This window comes from Gambusia affinis, linkage group LG06 (assembly GCF_019740435.1).
Source record: "Gambusia affinis linkage group LG06, SWU_Gaff_1.0, whole genome shotgun sequence".
Lineage (NCBI taxonomy): Eukaryota > Metazoa > Chordata > Actinopteri > Cyprinodontiformes > Poeciliidae > Gambusia > Gambusia affinis.
The window spans coordinates 24,817,412-24,831,240 of record NC_057873.1 but is presented as its reverse complement, the minus strand read 5'-3'; the positions used below and the strand labels follow the sequence as shown (position 1 = coordinate 24,831,240).

General features: G+C 38.5%; 2 protein-coding genes across 4 annotated transcripts; one reads left to right on the top strand and one right to left on the bottom strand.

The window, feature by feature from the left end:
• The first annotated feature begins 2,117 nt into the window (after positions 1-2,117).
• Positions 2,118-7,817, top strand: zgc:112083 (uncharacterized protein LOC550461 homolog). Of its 2 annotated transcripts, none has more exons than XM_044120455.1 (10): positions 2,118-2,225; positions 2,554-2,733; positions 3,580-3,806; positions 3,892-4,000; positions 4,084-4,236; positions 4,340-4,414; positions 5,433-5,553; positions 5,897-6,035; positions 6,118-6,242; positions 6,913-7,817. In XM_044120455.1, the coding sequence occupies exons 2-10, from the start codon at positions 2,583-2,585 to the stop codon at positions 7,343-7,345; spliced, it is 1,533 nt and encodes a 510-aa protein (XP_043976390.1). In that variant the 5' UTR covers positions 2,118-2,225; positions 2,554-2,582; the 3' UTR covers positions 7,346-7,817. The 2 variants fall into 2 exon arrangements, with proteins under 2 accessions (XP_043976390.1, XP_043976392.1); XM_044120457.1 differs by having other exon boundaries at positions 2,124-2,266.
• A 132-nt stretch (positions 7,818-7,949) lies between these two features.
• On the bottom strand, positions 7,950-13,233 carry LOC122833132. 2 transcript variants are annotated; one of them, XM_044120458.1, is made up of 6 exons: positions 13,040-13,233; positions 11,055-11,136; positions 10,851-10,958; positions 9,495-9,566; positions 9,177-9,297; positions 7,950-9,100 (listed from the first exon to the last, which is right to left on the bottom strand). In XM_044120458.1, exons 2-6 carry the CDS (start codon positions 11,127-11,129, stop codon positions 8,580-8,582), a joined length of 897 nt encoding a protein of 298 aa, XP_043976393.1. In that variant the 5' UTR covers positions 11,130-11,136; positions 13,040-13,233; the 3' UTR covers positions 7,950-8,579. The 2 variants fall into 2 exon arrangements, with proteins under 2 accessions (XP_043976393.1, XP_043976394.1); XM_044120459.1 differs by having other exon boundaries at positions 10,851-10,937.
• Positions 13,234-13,829: the final 596 nt, after the last annotated feature.

The window sequence follows — 13,829 nt, the reverse complement described above, 5'->3', positions numbered from 1 at the left end:
TATATAATAAAAATGTTTGGAATTTGTATTAAAATGTACTTTATCTTAATCACGTAAAGAACCTTTTTGTTTGTTTTGTTAGATTTGGGGGAATATTTTAGAAAACCTAGTTTCAAGCATGACATTTCTTTGACTTCTATTCATTGCATATTCCATTTTTACTTTAATAATGGTAAGAAAATGTGTCAACATATTTCAGCAATTCAGGTATTTTATTATTTTATTTTTAGAAAAAAAAAAAAAACTAATGTGTTGTAACCGGAGCTCCTGAGCCATCACGACAAGCTGAAGTAGTGTTGCTTGCTTGAGAAACAAAAGGAAAAGACCTGAAACAGAACCTGAAAGGAGATCATATTCTTCCTCCCTTTGCGTGCTGATAGTCACATTTTTGTGATCAAGCCACCCAGACAAAAAATAAAATCTATTAATAATTCAGCACTAACGGGCCTTGATTTGCAGAGCACCATGAAATATTAAGTATGAGCTGAGTGATGGCTCTCGTCTGCTTGGTTAGGGTTTCATCTTATTTCGTGTTCAGTTCGACAGTATTCAGGATGTAAGATGTGAAGGAAACCAATCCGCGTGAATGTGAAAACAGCATCCGGATGTCCGGTCAGTCAAAGATGAGTGACGGTTTACTGTTCAGTACGGATAATTGAGCTGTAGCATAAACAGCTTTTAAGTAAACATTTTTTGTACGCTGTCTGTATATGTCTTTACGCTGGAAGACTTTGAGCTGCTACATTGCTTCATGAGGCTTGCTTTTGTGGCGTTAATGCCAGCAAATCCTGACCTCTAGTGGAGACGTGTGGAATTGCTTATTCACCAACTCCTTCGGTTTCTGTGGATTATGTGTATTTTTTTTTAAATAAACTCCAAACTCCTAATACTGGAGTAAAATGTAACGAAAAAGTTACATTTTAGTCACATTTTTCTCCAGATGTAACTAATGCAAAACTTGAATATATTCAAGTTTTCTTGAATATATTGTTTACTTTTTGCATTTACATTTGCGTTTTTGTTACTGCTTTGACAGTCAGTTGGAAAACAGGTTATATGTGTGGTGTTTAAAGATAAATCTTCATAACAGGGCAGGATTTTGGAGGATATGGGGCCCTTGGAAGATTATAGCTAATTTTAGGGTCCAACTTTTCTTTTTATAATATTAGATTGATTAGATGATTGATTACGAGTACACGTCTTCAGCTTCCATTTGAAAGAGGAGTTTCTTTTCTTTTCTAATTATCTTTAATTTTATATTTCTCCATTGTTTCTAGAAATTTGTCACATCCATACTAACACATTAAAATGACTAATGTGCCTATGCCAGATAAATAAAGTTATTCATACCCCTGGAAAGGTTTGATGCAAAACAAGAAGTTTGTTTATCATAAACAGAGATCTCACAATAGATAACTTAAAAACATCCAAATCTGTATAAATGTTTAAAAAAAATATTTCCATTTAGATATTTTAAAAGGTGGTATGCTACACATACTATATACGCTTCCCCATATTCGCAGTACTAATATTACAGCTTTCAAATTCTTTTTATAATTTCTAACCAGCTTTTTGCAAGTCCCCACTAGCATTTTGATTTATCAGCTTTGTGATGCCACTGGGCTAATCTTCAGCTCTTCAGCCACCTTCAACAATTCTCTACCAGACCCAAGTCAGAGAGGTTGGGCCAATCCAGATTGTCAGAAAGACTTCTTGTCAGAAAAATCAGTTTGTCCAAGACTCTTTTAAACCTAAATTTGCCAGAAATATGATATTTTGTGCTTAACTGAACGTGGTTTAAGAACTATAAATAAAGGTGTGGTGGATCTCTTGCAAACATTATTCTAGTATTCTTTTTATGTTCTTAGGTTTGAAATATTAAATTTTGTTATCTTTAGATATTATACAACCTTTAAAAAGTAGGTGAAAACTGATAGAAATAATACATACCTAAACAAGTTCTAAAGCGTATTTAGCTTCATGTGGGAGGAACTGGCAAAAAGCATTTTACTCTTACATCATAAAAGTGTCAAAACTACGAAAACGGGCCCTGAGTTCTCCACTTGAAGAAGGGTAATTTAATAACGGAGGAAAGTAGCTGGCGGTATGCTCCCGACTCAACCCGAGGGAGCGACGAAGAAGAGCTACTTCCGTTTTCGTGCCGAAACAGGAAGTAAACATCGCAGACAAGCTGCAAGGAGGGAAGGAGAAGGAGTAACCGAGAAGTAAGAGCTGCTGAAGATTTATGTAAAAATATAAGGAAACAGTACGTTTTTATCGCTGTATTCATAACACGACTGAAGCTGCATTAAAAATGTCTAGCGTCATTTTATTAAAAAAAAAAAAAAAACAACACACGGATATGGTAACTTATTCCAACTTCAGCAACGGTTATGAAACTGTTAGCCAAATTTCGAGTAAACGTAACTGATAATTGGTTCAAACAGCAACTAATTTCCTGTCGGATTAATTTCGTAGCGAAGGTGTTGGAGATTTTAGGTTGGGTTTTTTTTTAATAATAATAATAATAAAAGTGGGGTTGTTTGTTTTTAGCTGCGTCGGAGGAGCACTGATCACTTATCATGATGACAACGAAGAGGCTGGAGAGCTTCGAGGTGGACTGCGAGTGGGATTCCTGCAGCTTCAAGGGCCACAGCATGGAGGAGCTGAGCGACCACATGTCCCTTCACCTGAGGGATTATCTGGGAGACAAGGACGCCCTGGAGGAGCTGGGTGCGTTTGCAGGAAACTACACATTAGAAACCTTCACGTTAGAGGAAAGGACTTCGCGTTGAAGTTGTCTTAAAACTGGTCGTTGGGATTCGGGAGATTATCGCATCTAAATAAATAAGAATATCGTCAAAAAGGGAAATTATTTTAGTATTTTGATTAAAAAATAGCTTGTATATTATAAACACTCATTAAAGGTTTAAAATATGTTGAATTTCGCTTGTAAATATTATGTATTATTATTTTTAATAAATTTCCAAAAGGAGAACGCTGCTGACTTAGTTTGTTCCAACTGTACATTATTTTTTTTAACAAGCAAGCAACACATCTTGCAAAAATATGAAAGCTATTTGGAGAGCTGTTCTTTGGGAATCTGTCAGTTTATCTTGTGGCAATACTCCATTTTTTTACACACTTGTGGCCTTTTTGTCTGTAACCTCTTTTCATTTTGTTCCCACAAAAAAGTTTTGCTGGACGATAAATTAGATAGATGGATAAATACTTTACTTACTCTGAGGGAAATTCGGTATATTCAAGTTCCCTGTAAAACATCACCACACAAAAAAATAAAAACCCTTTATACATGCTTATGTGCATTTTATTAAGGTTAAACAAGCTTTTCTGTGGTGAAATATAATTTTTTCACACAAACAGAAAATTATTCTGGCTGATATTTTTTAAAAGCTTCATATGTAAAAATCAAAAATAAGGACATTTTTCTGAGATAATTTTCAGCTGGCGTTAAAAACACCTTAGTATCTTTTAATTGGTATGTTATTTAAGGGGGAGACTTAACACACAGATGTGCTGATGCCGCCTTTTTAATTGCTGCTCTCTGTTTCACTTCAGATGAGTTTGCTTGTCTGTGGAGCGGATGCGAGTTCCTTTCCATGGGCAGCCCCACAGAGCTGGAGGTCCATGCCTACTTCCACAACTACCACGGAAAGCTCAAGTTCATTGGCTCACAGCTGCTGAAGTCCCGCCCCGACCTCCCCAGCTGCAACCAGGGCTCGCACAGCCACAACCTGGTGCCAGAGGGCTCAGAGGGATACGTGTGCCAGTGGGAGCATTGCGACGTGGGTGCTTTTGTCCGTGGAAGTCGCTGCTTGTTTAACTGTTATTGATTCTTATTAAGAGAACTTTTTAAAAACCCATTTGCAGAGCACTTTTAACAATCCCGAGTGGTTCTACCGCCACGTGGACAACCACGTAGAAAGTGCCGAGCAGCAGTCTCTTTCCCAACAGCAGGCGCTCTTCTGCAGCTGGGCAGGTAGGACGGGAGGGGAGGAGTCCTGGTCGGTTGCCATGTTGCCGCGTCAACGCGCTAACGGCCCCTTCTTCGTTCCGTCCCAGGGTGCGACGCCTTCTTCAAGATAAGGTACCGTCTGAGGGAGCACATGCGGAGCCACACTCAGGAGCGACTGGTGGCCTGTCCCACCTGCGGCAGCATGTTCTCCAGCAACACCAAGCTGTTCGACCACCTCCAGAGGCAGGCGGAGCCCATAGGTGGGGACACGACGTTTGTTTTTTTGGGGGGGGGTATTGAAATGTTTTAAGGGATGTTATGTATTTGCTAATCTGTTGTTTTTTTTTACTCTAATTGAATCAGAATCCCTTGTGTGTGAACATTGTGGCAAAGCTTTTCCCAGTGAGAGGCTCCTGAGGGATCACATTCGCCAGCACGGTAAAAACCAGCCACCAGTTTATTATTATAAAAGTTATTTTCTGCTGTCTGTGTTTATGAGATGAATCATACTTGAAATGTTTTGCTTAAATAGGTGTTTAATTTTAGACCAAAATAGAGATGGGTGATATAGGTTTAAAGATAAATCTGTAGAGAATAAAAAAAAAAAATCTTTACCGCAGTATTAGTAGTATTATTGTGGTATAATAAAAGGGCCAATAAGAACTATTTATTACTTCTATTTAAGGTAACTGTCTGTGTGCGACACAGCAATCATAGTTCCACAAATACAAATATTTCTCGTGAAAAACATCCCTGTATGTAATATGCTTTTTAGGTGACACCAGTCACATAATGAAGAATTATTTGTATCATTAAGCTGCACACAGTAACTGCATTTACGGTAATCATGTTTTCAAATTTATTGCTGCACCTTTATTAACAAAACTACGACTTTTAATTCAAAGTCTACTGAGAAAACTGTTGGTTTGATATGGAGTGATCATGTTCTCCAAGCTTTCTGGTTTTCTCTTGTGTTGTCATGGTAACACAGACCTCATAATTTATTTATGCTCTAAAGTACACCTGAGTGCACCCAAATCTTCTGTATTAAAATAAGACTAAATACAGCAAGTGTTTTCAAGTGAAGACTGATCTAGATCTAGTTTTTATTACTGAGAAGAATTGAAATGATTTTTTTTCAGTTTTCTTCAGTTGGGCCCAAAATAATTCTCCATGACAAAGTTTTGATTCTATGATCCTACTTCTAGAAAAAAACACACAAAAAAAAAACATGGTTTAAATAAAATTGTTTATGCTCGGTGAATCGTTGAGTAGGCAGAAAAACAAAAAGAATCACAACATTTTTGGTAATTTTAGTTTTAAAACCTGTTTGGCCCAGTTTTGAGTGGATGATTTTGCCCCACGTGACAGAATAGAAGCGCTAAACGTGTTAGCATGCCGTAAATAGTCCTGCTGGGCGTTGTTTGTAAAAACTGTGGGTCTGTTTGGTTCGCAGTGAATCAGGTCAAATGTCCCTTTTGCGATATGACCTGCACCACGTTAGCAGCTCTGAAGATCCACATCCGCTTCCGCCACTGTGACGAGCGGCCGTTTCCCTGCGACTTCTGCGACAAAAGGTAGACGTCCAAAACTGATCCTCGTCGGTGGGAAGATTTTGATTTATTTTTCTTGTAGTGGTGAAGATGCAGCAGGGCGTTTCAAGTAATCAAATTTGTTACTCAGTTTTGCTTTTTACTCAAAACAGTCATAAAAACAAGATTATAGACAAGGACAATTATTTATTGGCCAATATAATAGTAAGTTGGTTTTTTTTTTTACAGAAAGTAAGTCATAAAAGAGGCATAACGAAGGCATTTTGTCCCAACATGCCTATAATATAATGTTTCACAGAAATTTCTGTGAAACATTATAAAGGTCAGGTTCATTTTAAAGCTGTGTTTATTTATTTTTTTATGTCAGGTTTAAAAACCAACGTGATCTCCAGAAGCACACAGATGTTCACAATGAAGGTACTGTGTATCACTGCACAGTGGAGGGTTGCGATTATTCCTGCTACACGCTGCAAACCGTGAACCACCACTTCAAGAGAGTTCACGAGGTCCGTCAACCATGCACAAGCTGTGGACACAATGACACGTTTTTAAGATATTTTATTAAAATGATTGACTTTTGGCCAACAGGCTGGCGGGATGTCGAAATATAAGTGTCATATCTGTGATAAGGTCTTCTCCTGGTGTTACACGCTCACGCTTCACCTCCGAAAGAAGCACGAGCTGAAGTGGCCCTCTGGGCATTCACGCTTCAGGTAAACATTTAGCTGAATGTGCCTTTAATCATGGCCACTGCATGATTCTGCATCGACTGTTTTCAATTATAAGGAATGTTTGTACATGTGATTTTTTTTTTTCTGGCGCTTTTAACCTAAAATTTTATGCATTGTCTTTGTTTTGCCCTGTCAGATAAAATCCTGATGCAATGAACTGTTTGTAATGTGAAAAAAAAAATCAAAAGGTTTGAGCTCGGGACAAGCTTTGAAAAGCAGCTCGGACTGTAAATGTTAAAAAGTGGGTTATTTGTTAAAGCTGCTGTATATAGCTTTAGTAAACAAAATTTATTATTATCACTTGTTGAAGTATTATATGAAAGAAAATCTGTGTGGAAAAACAAAACAAAAAACGAGCTAGCCTAGCAGAGAGCATGGTGGACAGTGTGAGCAGCTTACACTAGCATGATTGACAGTCCTAAGACCCTCCTCCTGGCTCTGATTGGTTGTTTCTGACTGTATCTCTGCAGATAGCAGTAGGGCCACCGGTAGAACAGCCTGTTCTTTTTTCACAGATCCTGTCTGGGAATATGGTGATAATTTTAGCAAACACATAGAAAAAAATATATATATAAAGGTCACATACTGTAGCTTTAAAGCTTAAAAGCTGCTGCAGTACAATTAGGCTAATCATGACATTCTTTGCACACAGATACAGGAAGGACGTCGACGGCTTCCTAAAAGTAAACATGGTGCGCTTTGAGACTGTCGAGGTGACGAAGGAGATAATGAAGAACATGGCCGAAAAGCCGCGGAACCTTCGGCAAAGTCAGAGAGCCAACAGCTCGAAGAAGAAAGCCGCCGTCGCCCCGGAGAGCGGCCGCAGCTCCCCCACCGGTTCCTCCTCGCCCTCTTCCAGCTCCTCTTCCTCGTGTTCCTCAGACCTCTCCGGAGGGGAGGAAGCGTCGTCCCAGCACAGCCCCAGAGGAGCAGACTCCCCGGTCTACTGCATGATGACGACCATTCCTCACATCGACGACGAGCCCGGAGGACTATCGCAGGACGGCTGCGACGGTGGCGGTACGTCCGGTGCCGTCCAGGCTCTGACGGAAGTTGCGAGGGGTCTCGGGATGGACGTGGTTTAATTGCTCGGAAATATCCAGCTGAGACTGTTGTGTAGCGCCGCTTTTTTTTTTTTTTTTTTTAAGCCTCGGAACTGACAGCAGAAAGCTGAGTTTTATTTTTAGTAGAAGCTGTCTGCCCTGTGCGCTTTTTCCCTAAAGTGACCCATTCCATTTTAAAACTACGTTAATTGTCGGGGATGTCAGTGTCCAGATGTCAGGCTGCGCTTCTATGAACAAAACCAGAAAATGCACTGCTATAGTTAAGCACCTATGTCAATGTATTCTTTAGATATTTGCTCATCTAAAGATTTTATTTTTCATATCATGGTCAAATTTGGTATATTTATACAAGCATAAACATTTGTTATCATTATTATTATTGCTCTGTTGCACTGAAATATTTTAACTATTGGGTGCTTTTTGTAAGGTGAGATTTGGATTCCAACTGAAAAACATGAATTCAATACACTGTTATTCTTAAGGAGGCAATTTATTTGTGATGAGAACTTATTTATTGAACTTTGCTCCAATTTCTTTACATTTTGCTACAGTTAAGTAGCAAAACTACTTTAGTCTTTTAAAGTGGTTCTGTCTGAGAGTTTCATTTTGATATTTGCTAGTTTCTCCATTAGCAAAATGTAGAAACTTGCCTTATGCTAGGAGGGATTTGTGACCCAACTGGTTGGGCTTAAAAAAAAACAACAAAAAAAAACTGAATAAATGTATTAAAATCATAATCAAATAAGTAAATAAAACAAAACAAACAAAGAACCCATGAAATGCAATGCATGGGAATTCCTGGTTAATATTTGTGTTCTTAGCCAGCTGTCCATGGGTGTCTTTACAACTTAAGAGTGATATTTTAAAACAAATTAAAACTCAATCAGAAACTACTACGGCGTATCAAGACCATTGTAGATCTTTTAAAAAATTCTAGAAATTTGGAAAACTTGGAAATGTCAATGGTTGAAAGTTCTCCATTTTTGAAAACTCCAAGTTTGTTTTGTAGTAAATTTCAAACTTTTTCTAGAAAATTTCTGAGACCATCTTAAAAAAAAGAAAAAAGGTTTGTGTTTTTTTGGCTCTCTATTGCCTTAAAATGCCGTTGTAGAAACCTGGTTTCTAGAGGAATGACGTGTCATCAAAAACATTTACAGATCAGATTAAGGACTACAAGCATTCTCTGTTGTAGAAACAATCAGCTCTCTGGTTTTTAGAAGTCCAGAGGAAAAAAAGCCAGAATGAGAGTTATGCTCTACAGCAGGGACAGAAACGACGGGAGCGTGTTCTGGTCTGGAAGGTAAACAGAGTCCAGAGGAAAATAAACATGAGGTGCCAACGTAGGCAGAAACCGCTCACAGAAATACTCTTTGAAGACTTTCTGCCTCAGGTGGACATCCACTCTGTGGCTCCACGTTTGCTCCCAGGATGCAGTTTGGTAGGGATGCAGCTCTGCACCCGGGTGAGAAACGCATGTGCAGACCCTGCTTGCAGAAGGGTCTGTACAAGGTGCGGTGAATAAAGACGGGTCAGGCCGCTCGTCTTCCGTTTCCCGCTTCAGCCTCTTCACGCCGTCAGAGCTGCAGCTCCCCAGGTGCCGCTTCCTGTCGAGGGAGCCACTCGTCAGGTTGGTTTGGCAGCTCTCGGGTCTCTCCAGATCCGCTTTCTCATTGGGGCGGAAAGCAAGTGTAGATGGGCGAGGTTCCGGTTGATCGCTTGGGTTATGGCCGGCATTTATTGCTTTTTCTCTTCCTGCTGTGCTTCTAAACGCAGAATCTAAAAGCAGACCGAGAAGGGTACGTTTTAAAAACTACAATTTCAGCCGCAGTGAGCATCTCAGGATTATACTCACCTAAATATGGGCGTCTGCAGGAGGGCTGGGTTTCTTTAGGTTGTTCCAAGTCTAGCAGGTTTGTGATTGGACATTTCATCACCGTCTCCTGAGGAAGACTGTGGTATTTCTGATGCATTTTCTGTCAAGTCCATCATAACAAAAATTTTACTTTTTTTTTTTCGCAATACAAGCATAAAAAAAATCACTGCAGTATTTTCAAAATAATTTGTAATTCAGCTGTGATTTTGTTACCAGTTCATCAGCACTGTTGAAATTTAAACTTCATTTGTGTTTTTGGGGGGTTTTTTACATTGAAAAATACATAAAGTTATTTACCTTAAGTTGTTTGTGGTAATAAATCCTCCATGCAATGTAGACATGAAGACAACTGCTGCTGCTTCTTCTTTTCTGGGGGTGAAAAAAATAGCTAACTGCTATGCTAGCTTTGAAATGAAATGAAATTTATTCGAACATGATACAAATATAAAAATAAAATAGTGCACAGTAACAAGAAGTGCATAAGAAAGAAGAGAAAATACAGATTTTTTTGTTTCAGTTAACATATCATGCTCAAAATGGGGTAGGAAGAAGTGAGAACTTATAAACTCCTACCCCTAAACACTTGAGACTTTAGAGTCCTACTGTCATTAAAAAAAATCAAAATCAAAGTGGCAGTCAGAAGTAACAGTTACTAATATTTACCTATACATTTTCCCATTTTATGCTGGTTTATCTTTCTAAACCCTTACACCAAGTTGTTATCTTCAATACACACCTTTAAATCAAAGATATCTCAACACATATATTTTCTTTTAACCAATTTAACCCTAATGTTTAGCTCTTATTATGGACTTTTGTCTGCTAACAGAGTACCTCGCAAAAGTGTTCATATCATTAACACGTTTTAAAAATGTTCTGCCAATAAAAATCTGAAAAGACGAGACGTGTTCTGCCGATTTGAGTCGGAACAATGTTTTGCTCCGAGTTGGACGTTTCGTTCAGAGTTCGGTCACATTCGGGAGAGAGACTGTAAACAAGTTTTAGGTTGTTTATTACAGTTCAATGTGCCACATAATTTTTTTTATGTTGTACATTAGTTGTAAACTCTGACTCACTTCACTATTTCTTCTTCGATTAAACGTTTTGATTACCTCGGACGTCACGCGAGGTGGACGGCCATCTTTCCTAGGTTAGCAACTGTAGCTAACTTATTCAATTTTTTGCATGATAGATTGAAAAGTCCTCTGTGAGACGTTCAAACATTTGAACTGTAGTTTTATACCTCAACCCTGCCTTAAATGTCTATTACTTAATCTCTGACCCGCCTGTTTCTTAGTCCACCCTAATATTCTCCAGCAAACGTCTGATTTGGTTCGCCCCATGTGTATTAAAGTAAAGTAGACAAACAAGCATAAGCATTTTAAAATTTTATGTTATAAAAAACTAAAAACTATGCATAATTCTCCTTCAAATTTGTAATTATACTCCATTTTGTGTTGCTCTTAAACATAAAAATACCAATAAAATACAGCAAAGTTTAGAAATGGTTGACTTTGCTATTGACGTAAAAAAAAGACGTGAAAAGAAAAGTTCTGTGGTTCTTGAAAATGTATTGAAAGGTACAACGAGTGCATATGTGACATCCATTTTGAATACGTGTCAAAAATATTGATCCCAGTTGCTTCGACTCACTGCGGATCTGGAGGACTTCTGTGCTGCTCCGTGAAAGGCACTGTCAAAGTACGGCCTCTGTGTTCGTCCGAGAGGCTGCAGGCCGAACTGGAAAGATGGAAAAGATGACTAGTTTCAGTGGCAGTTTGAGTCGAAACACCGACAGGACCGTCAAACATAACTTCAAATTTAAAAAACAGAAGAAAAAAAAAAAAATCTCCTTACATTTCTGTCCTGGTATCCCATCGGTGTGTAGGCCGGGGGTCTGGCTGGAAGGGGCGCGAAGGCGTGCCGATTCATGTTGACGCTAGTAAATTTGAGATACAGACAAAACGATTATTCGAATATTATACCTTCTACAAATCAGCTTTATATCCGGTCACTTTTATGTGGGCGGGAGCCACTTTTCGCCTGACAAACAACACAGTATCTCGTTACAGGAGATTGCATTACAAATGGTAATCCTGTTCTGCTAATCAGAGTCAATCCATTTATTAAGTTTAGACTGTATCCACTCCAAGGACACCTGATTAGTGATTAGTTTGGAATACCGAATATTTGTCGTCACGGGCGTGAAAATGTTTCGTTTCATGGAAAGAGAGGTTTGTGTTGCACATTTCAGCGACGAGTTTAAGGCGGTTCAAAGTGATCTACATGATGAAAATATGTATATATATAAAATGAGTACAGTGCAGTGGCATAATAAAGGAAACTAAAGAAAACTTTTATTAAAATGAATCATTTTCAAGTTAATGTTAAAGACGACTCTAAATAGGTTTGATTTTTAACCTCGATTTAAAGGATCTCAGTGCTTCGACTGTTTTGCTGTTTTCTGGAAGTTTGTCTCAGATTTGTGGCAAATAGAAGCTGAGTGCTGCTTCTCCGTGTTTGGTTCTGGGGAAGCAGAGATCAGAACCAGAAGAGCTGAGAGGTCTGGAAGGTTGATACAACAACAGCAGATCTTTAACGTATTGCGGTGCTAAGCCTTTTAGTCAGTTATAAACTAATAAAAAATATTTTAAAGTTTATTCTCCGAGCTCCATAGAGCCAGTGTAGGGACTGTAGAACTGAAGGGATGTGCTCTGGCTTCCTGGTTTTAGTGAGAATGTGAGCAGCAGCATTCTGGATCAGCTGCAGCTGTAGGTTTGGGTTGTTTCTTTTTACGCTGACCTATGAGGATGCTGTTGCAGTTATCAGTGCAAGTAAAGATAAATGCATGGAAGAGTTTCTCTAGATTCTAGTTTCTCTTACTGGGACATTAGTCTCATAATCCTGGATGTGTTCCTCAGGTGATAGAAGACTGATTTTGGCAACTGTCTTTATGTGGCTCTGAAAGTTCAGGTCAGAGTCTATCACCTGCCCGATCTCTGATCCTGCCCGATCTCTAGTTTCCAGCTGTACTCTAGATTGTTCCTCTTCATGCCCATAGATAATAACTTGAGTTTTGTTTCTATTTATCTGAAGAAACTAATGACACATCAATGCATTGAGTTGTTCCAAGCATCCACTCAACAATGTCACCAGGTGACACGGTAGAGTAGAGCTGTGTATCGACTGCATAATTACTGCTTGACAGTAAACAGCTTTGTTTATAAGTTCAAGTTTTTTCAGTCCTTGCAAATTATTTTGTGACTCTAGATGAAAAATTAAAGGAAACTTTATTATAAAGAAGCTGAGACAAAGCACTGCTTTGCTCCTGTGAACAAATTAATCTAAAAGCCTGACCTGTTTTTTCTTCTTTCTTTTTTTTTCTTTTAATCATGACCAGATTAAATCAAGATTCCATATCGAATGTTTTCATCCCTGCCGTCACAAGAATCAGCAACGGAAAGAATTCAAGGTTTCATGATTTTGACATTTGTTGGAAACAATAACAGATTTTTAAAAAAATCTATAAATCTAGATAGTTAAACAGAAAAAATATATATATTGTAATAAGTGAAAATATCTGTCAGTGGGGCCACTATGAGATCAAGGAATACAGACTTAAAACAAGCTTATTTGTCTTGCCAAAAAGTTAAGTTTGAAGTTATTCTTGTGTTATTTCAAGACTAAGAACTTATATAAGTAATTATGTAAACAAGCACACAATTTTGCATTTTTGCTGTGCAAAACCTTGATCCACCTAATCTGGTCTGGTAAATTTAGTGACAAAGTCAGACAGAAAATCTAGAAAACAAACATATTTCTGCCATAAATCTCAGCCCTACCCGAGCAGGACGCTAAAGTATCATCAAATCCCGTCCCTCAGCTGAAGTCCATGTCTTGGCCAAGAACATCCAAAAACATCTTCATCGCATCCGAGTCTCAGCATCTCACACACGGCGCTGATCCGGCGCTGTTTGTCTGGGAAGACCCAGTCCTGGGAGCCGGTGTCGGCTCTCTGCGGCTGGCCCAGGCCAATTAGTCAGTGTTACTTATCAACACCAGCAAAGACCATTAACTACTCCCAGCTGCTTATGCTAATCTAATCAGCCCTATAAACCTTTCTGATTGAGTTTAGAGGGAAGACGGCTTACTGTGGCAGCCAGGAGTAAGACGAGACGCAGCAATTTGAGATGAGATTGGAATATACATGCATTTAGCTCTAGACCCATTTCCCCCACACTTTTTATGACACGTTTGAAGATTTTAAATGGCATAACAAACATAATTTTAATCTTGCTTAGTGATATGATTTTCAGAAACATTGATATTTTTTGCTCTGATTATTACGGCTGAGAATGTTCCTCGAAAGGATCTCGATTCTCCTCTTAAAGATGTTTTTTCTTCTTCTTCTTGCTGAAAGGTAACAGCAACGGAAAACCAAAATTAATAACAATGCCATCTATCCTGTAGCAAGTTTGGAAACTTTTTTTAAATGCTTATATCATGGGAAGGACAAGCCCTAGCACTATAACTCAATTTTTGTCATTTTTAAAAAAAAGATAGAATATGAGAATTTGAATTGATTAAAGGACAGGGCATTTAACAGAAGTTATTGAAAGCCAACAAAAATAG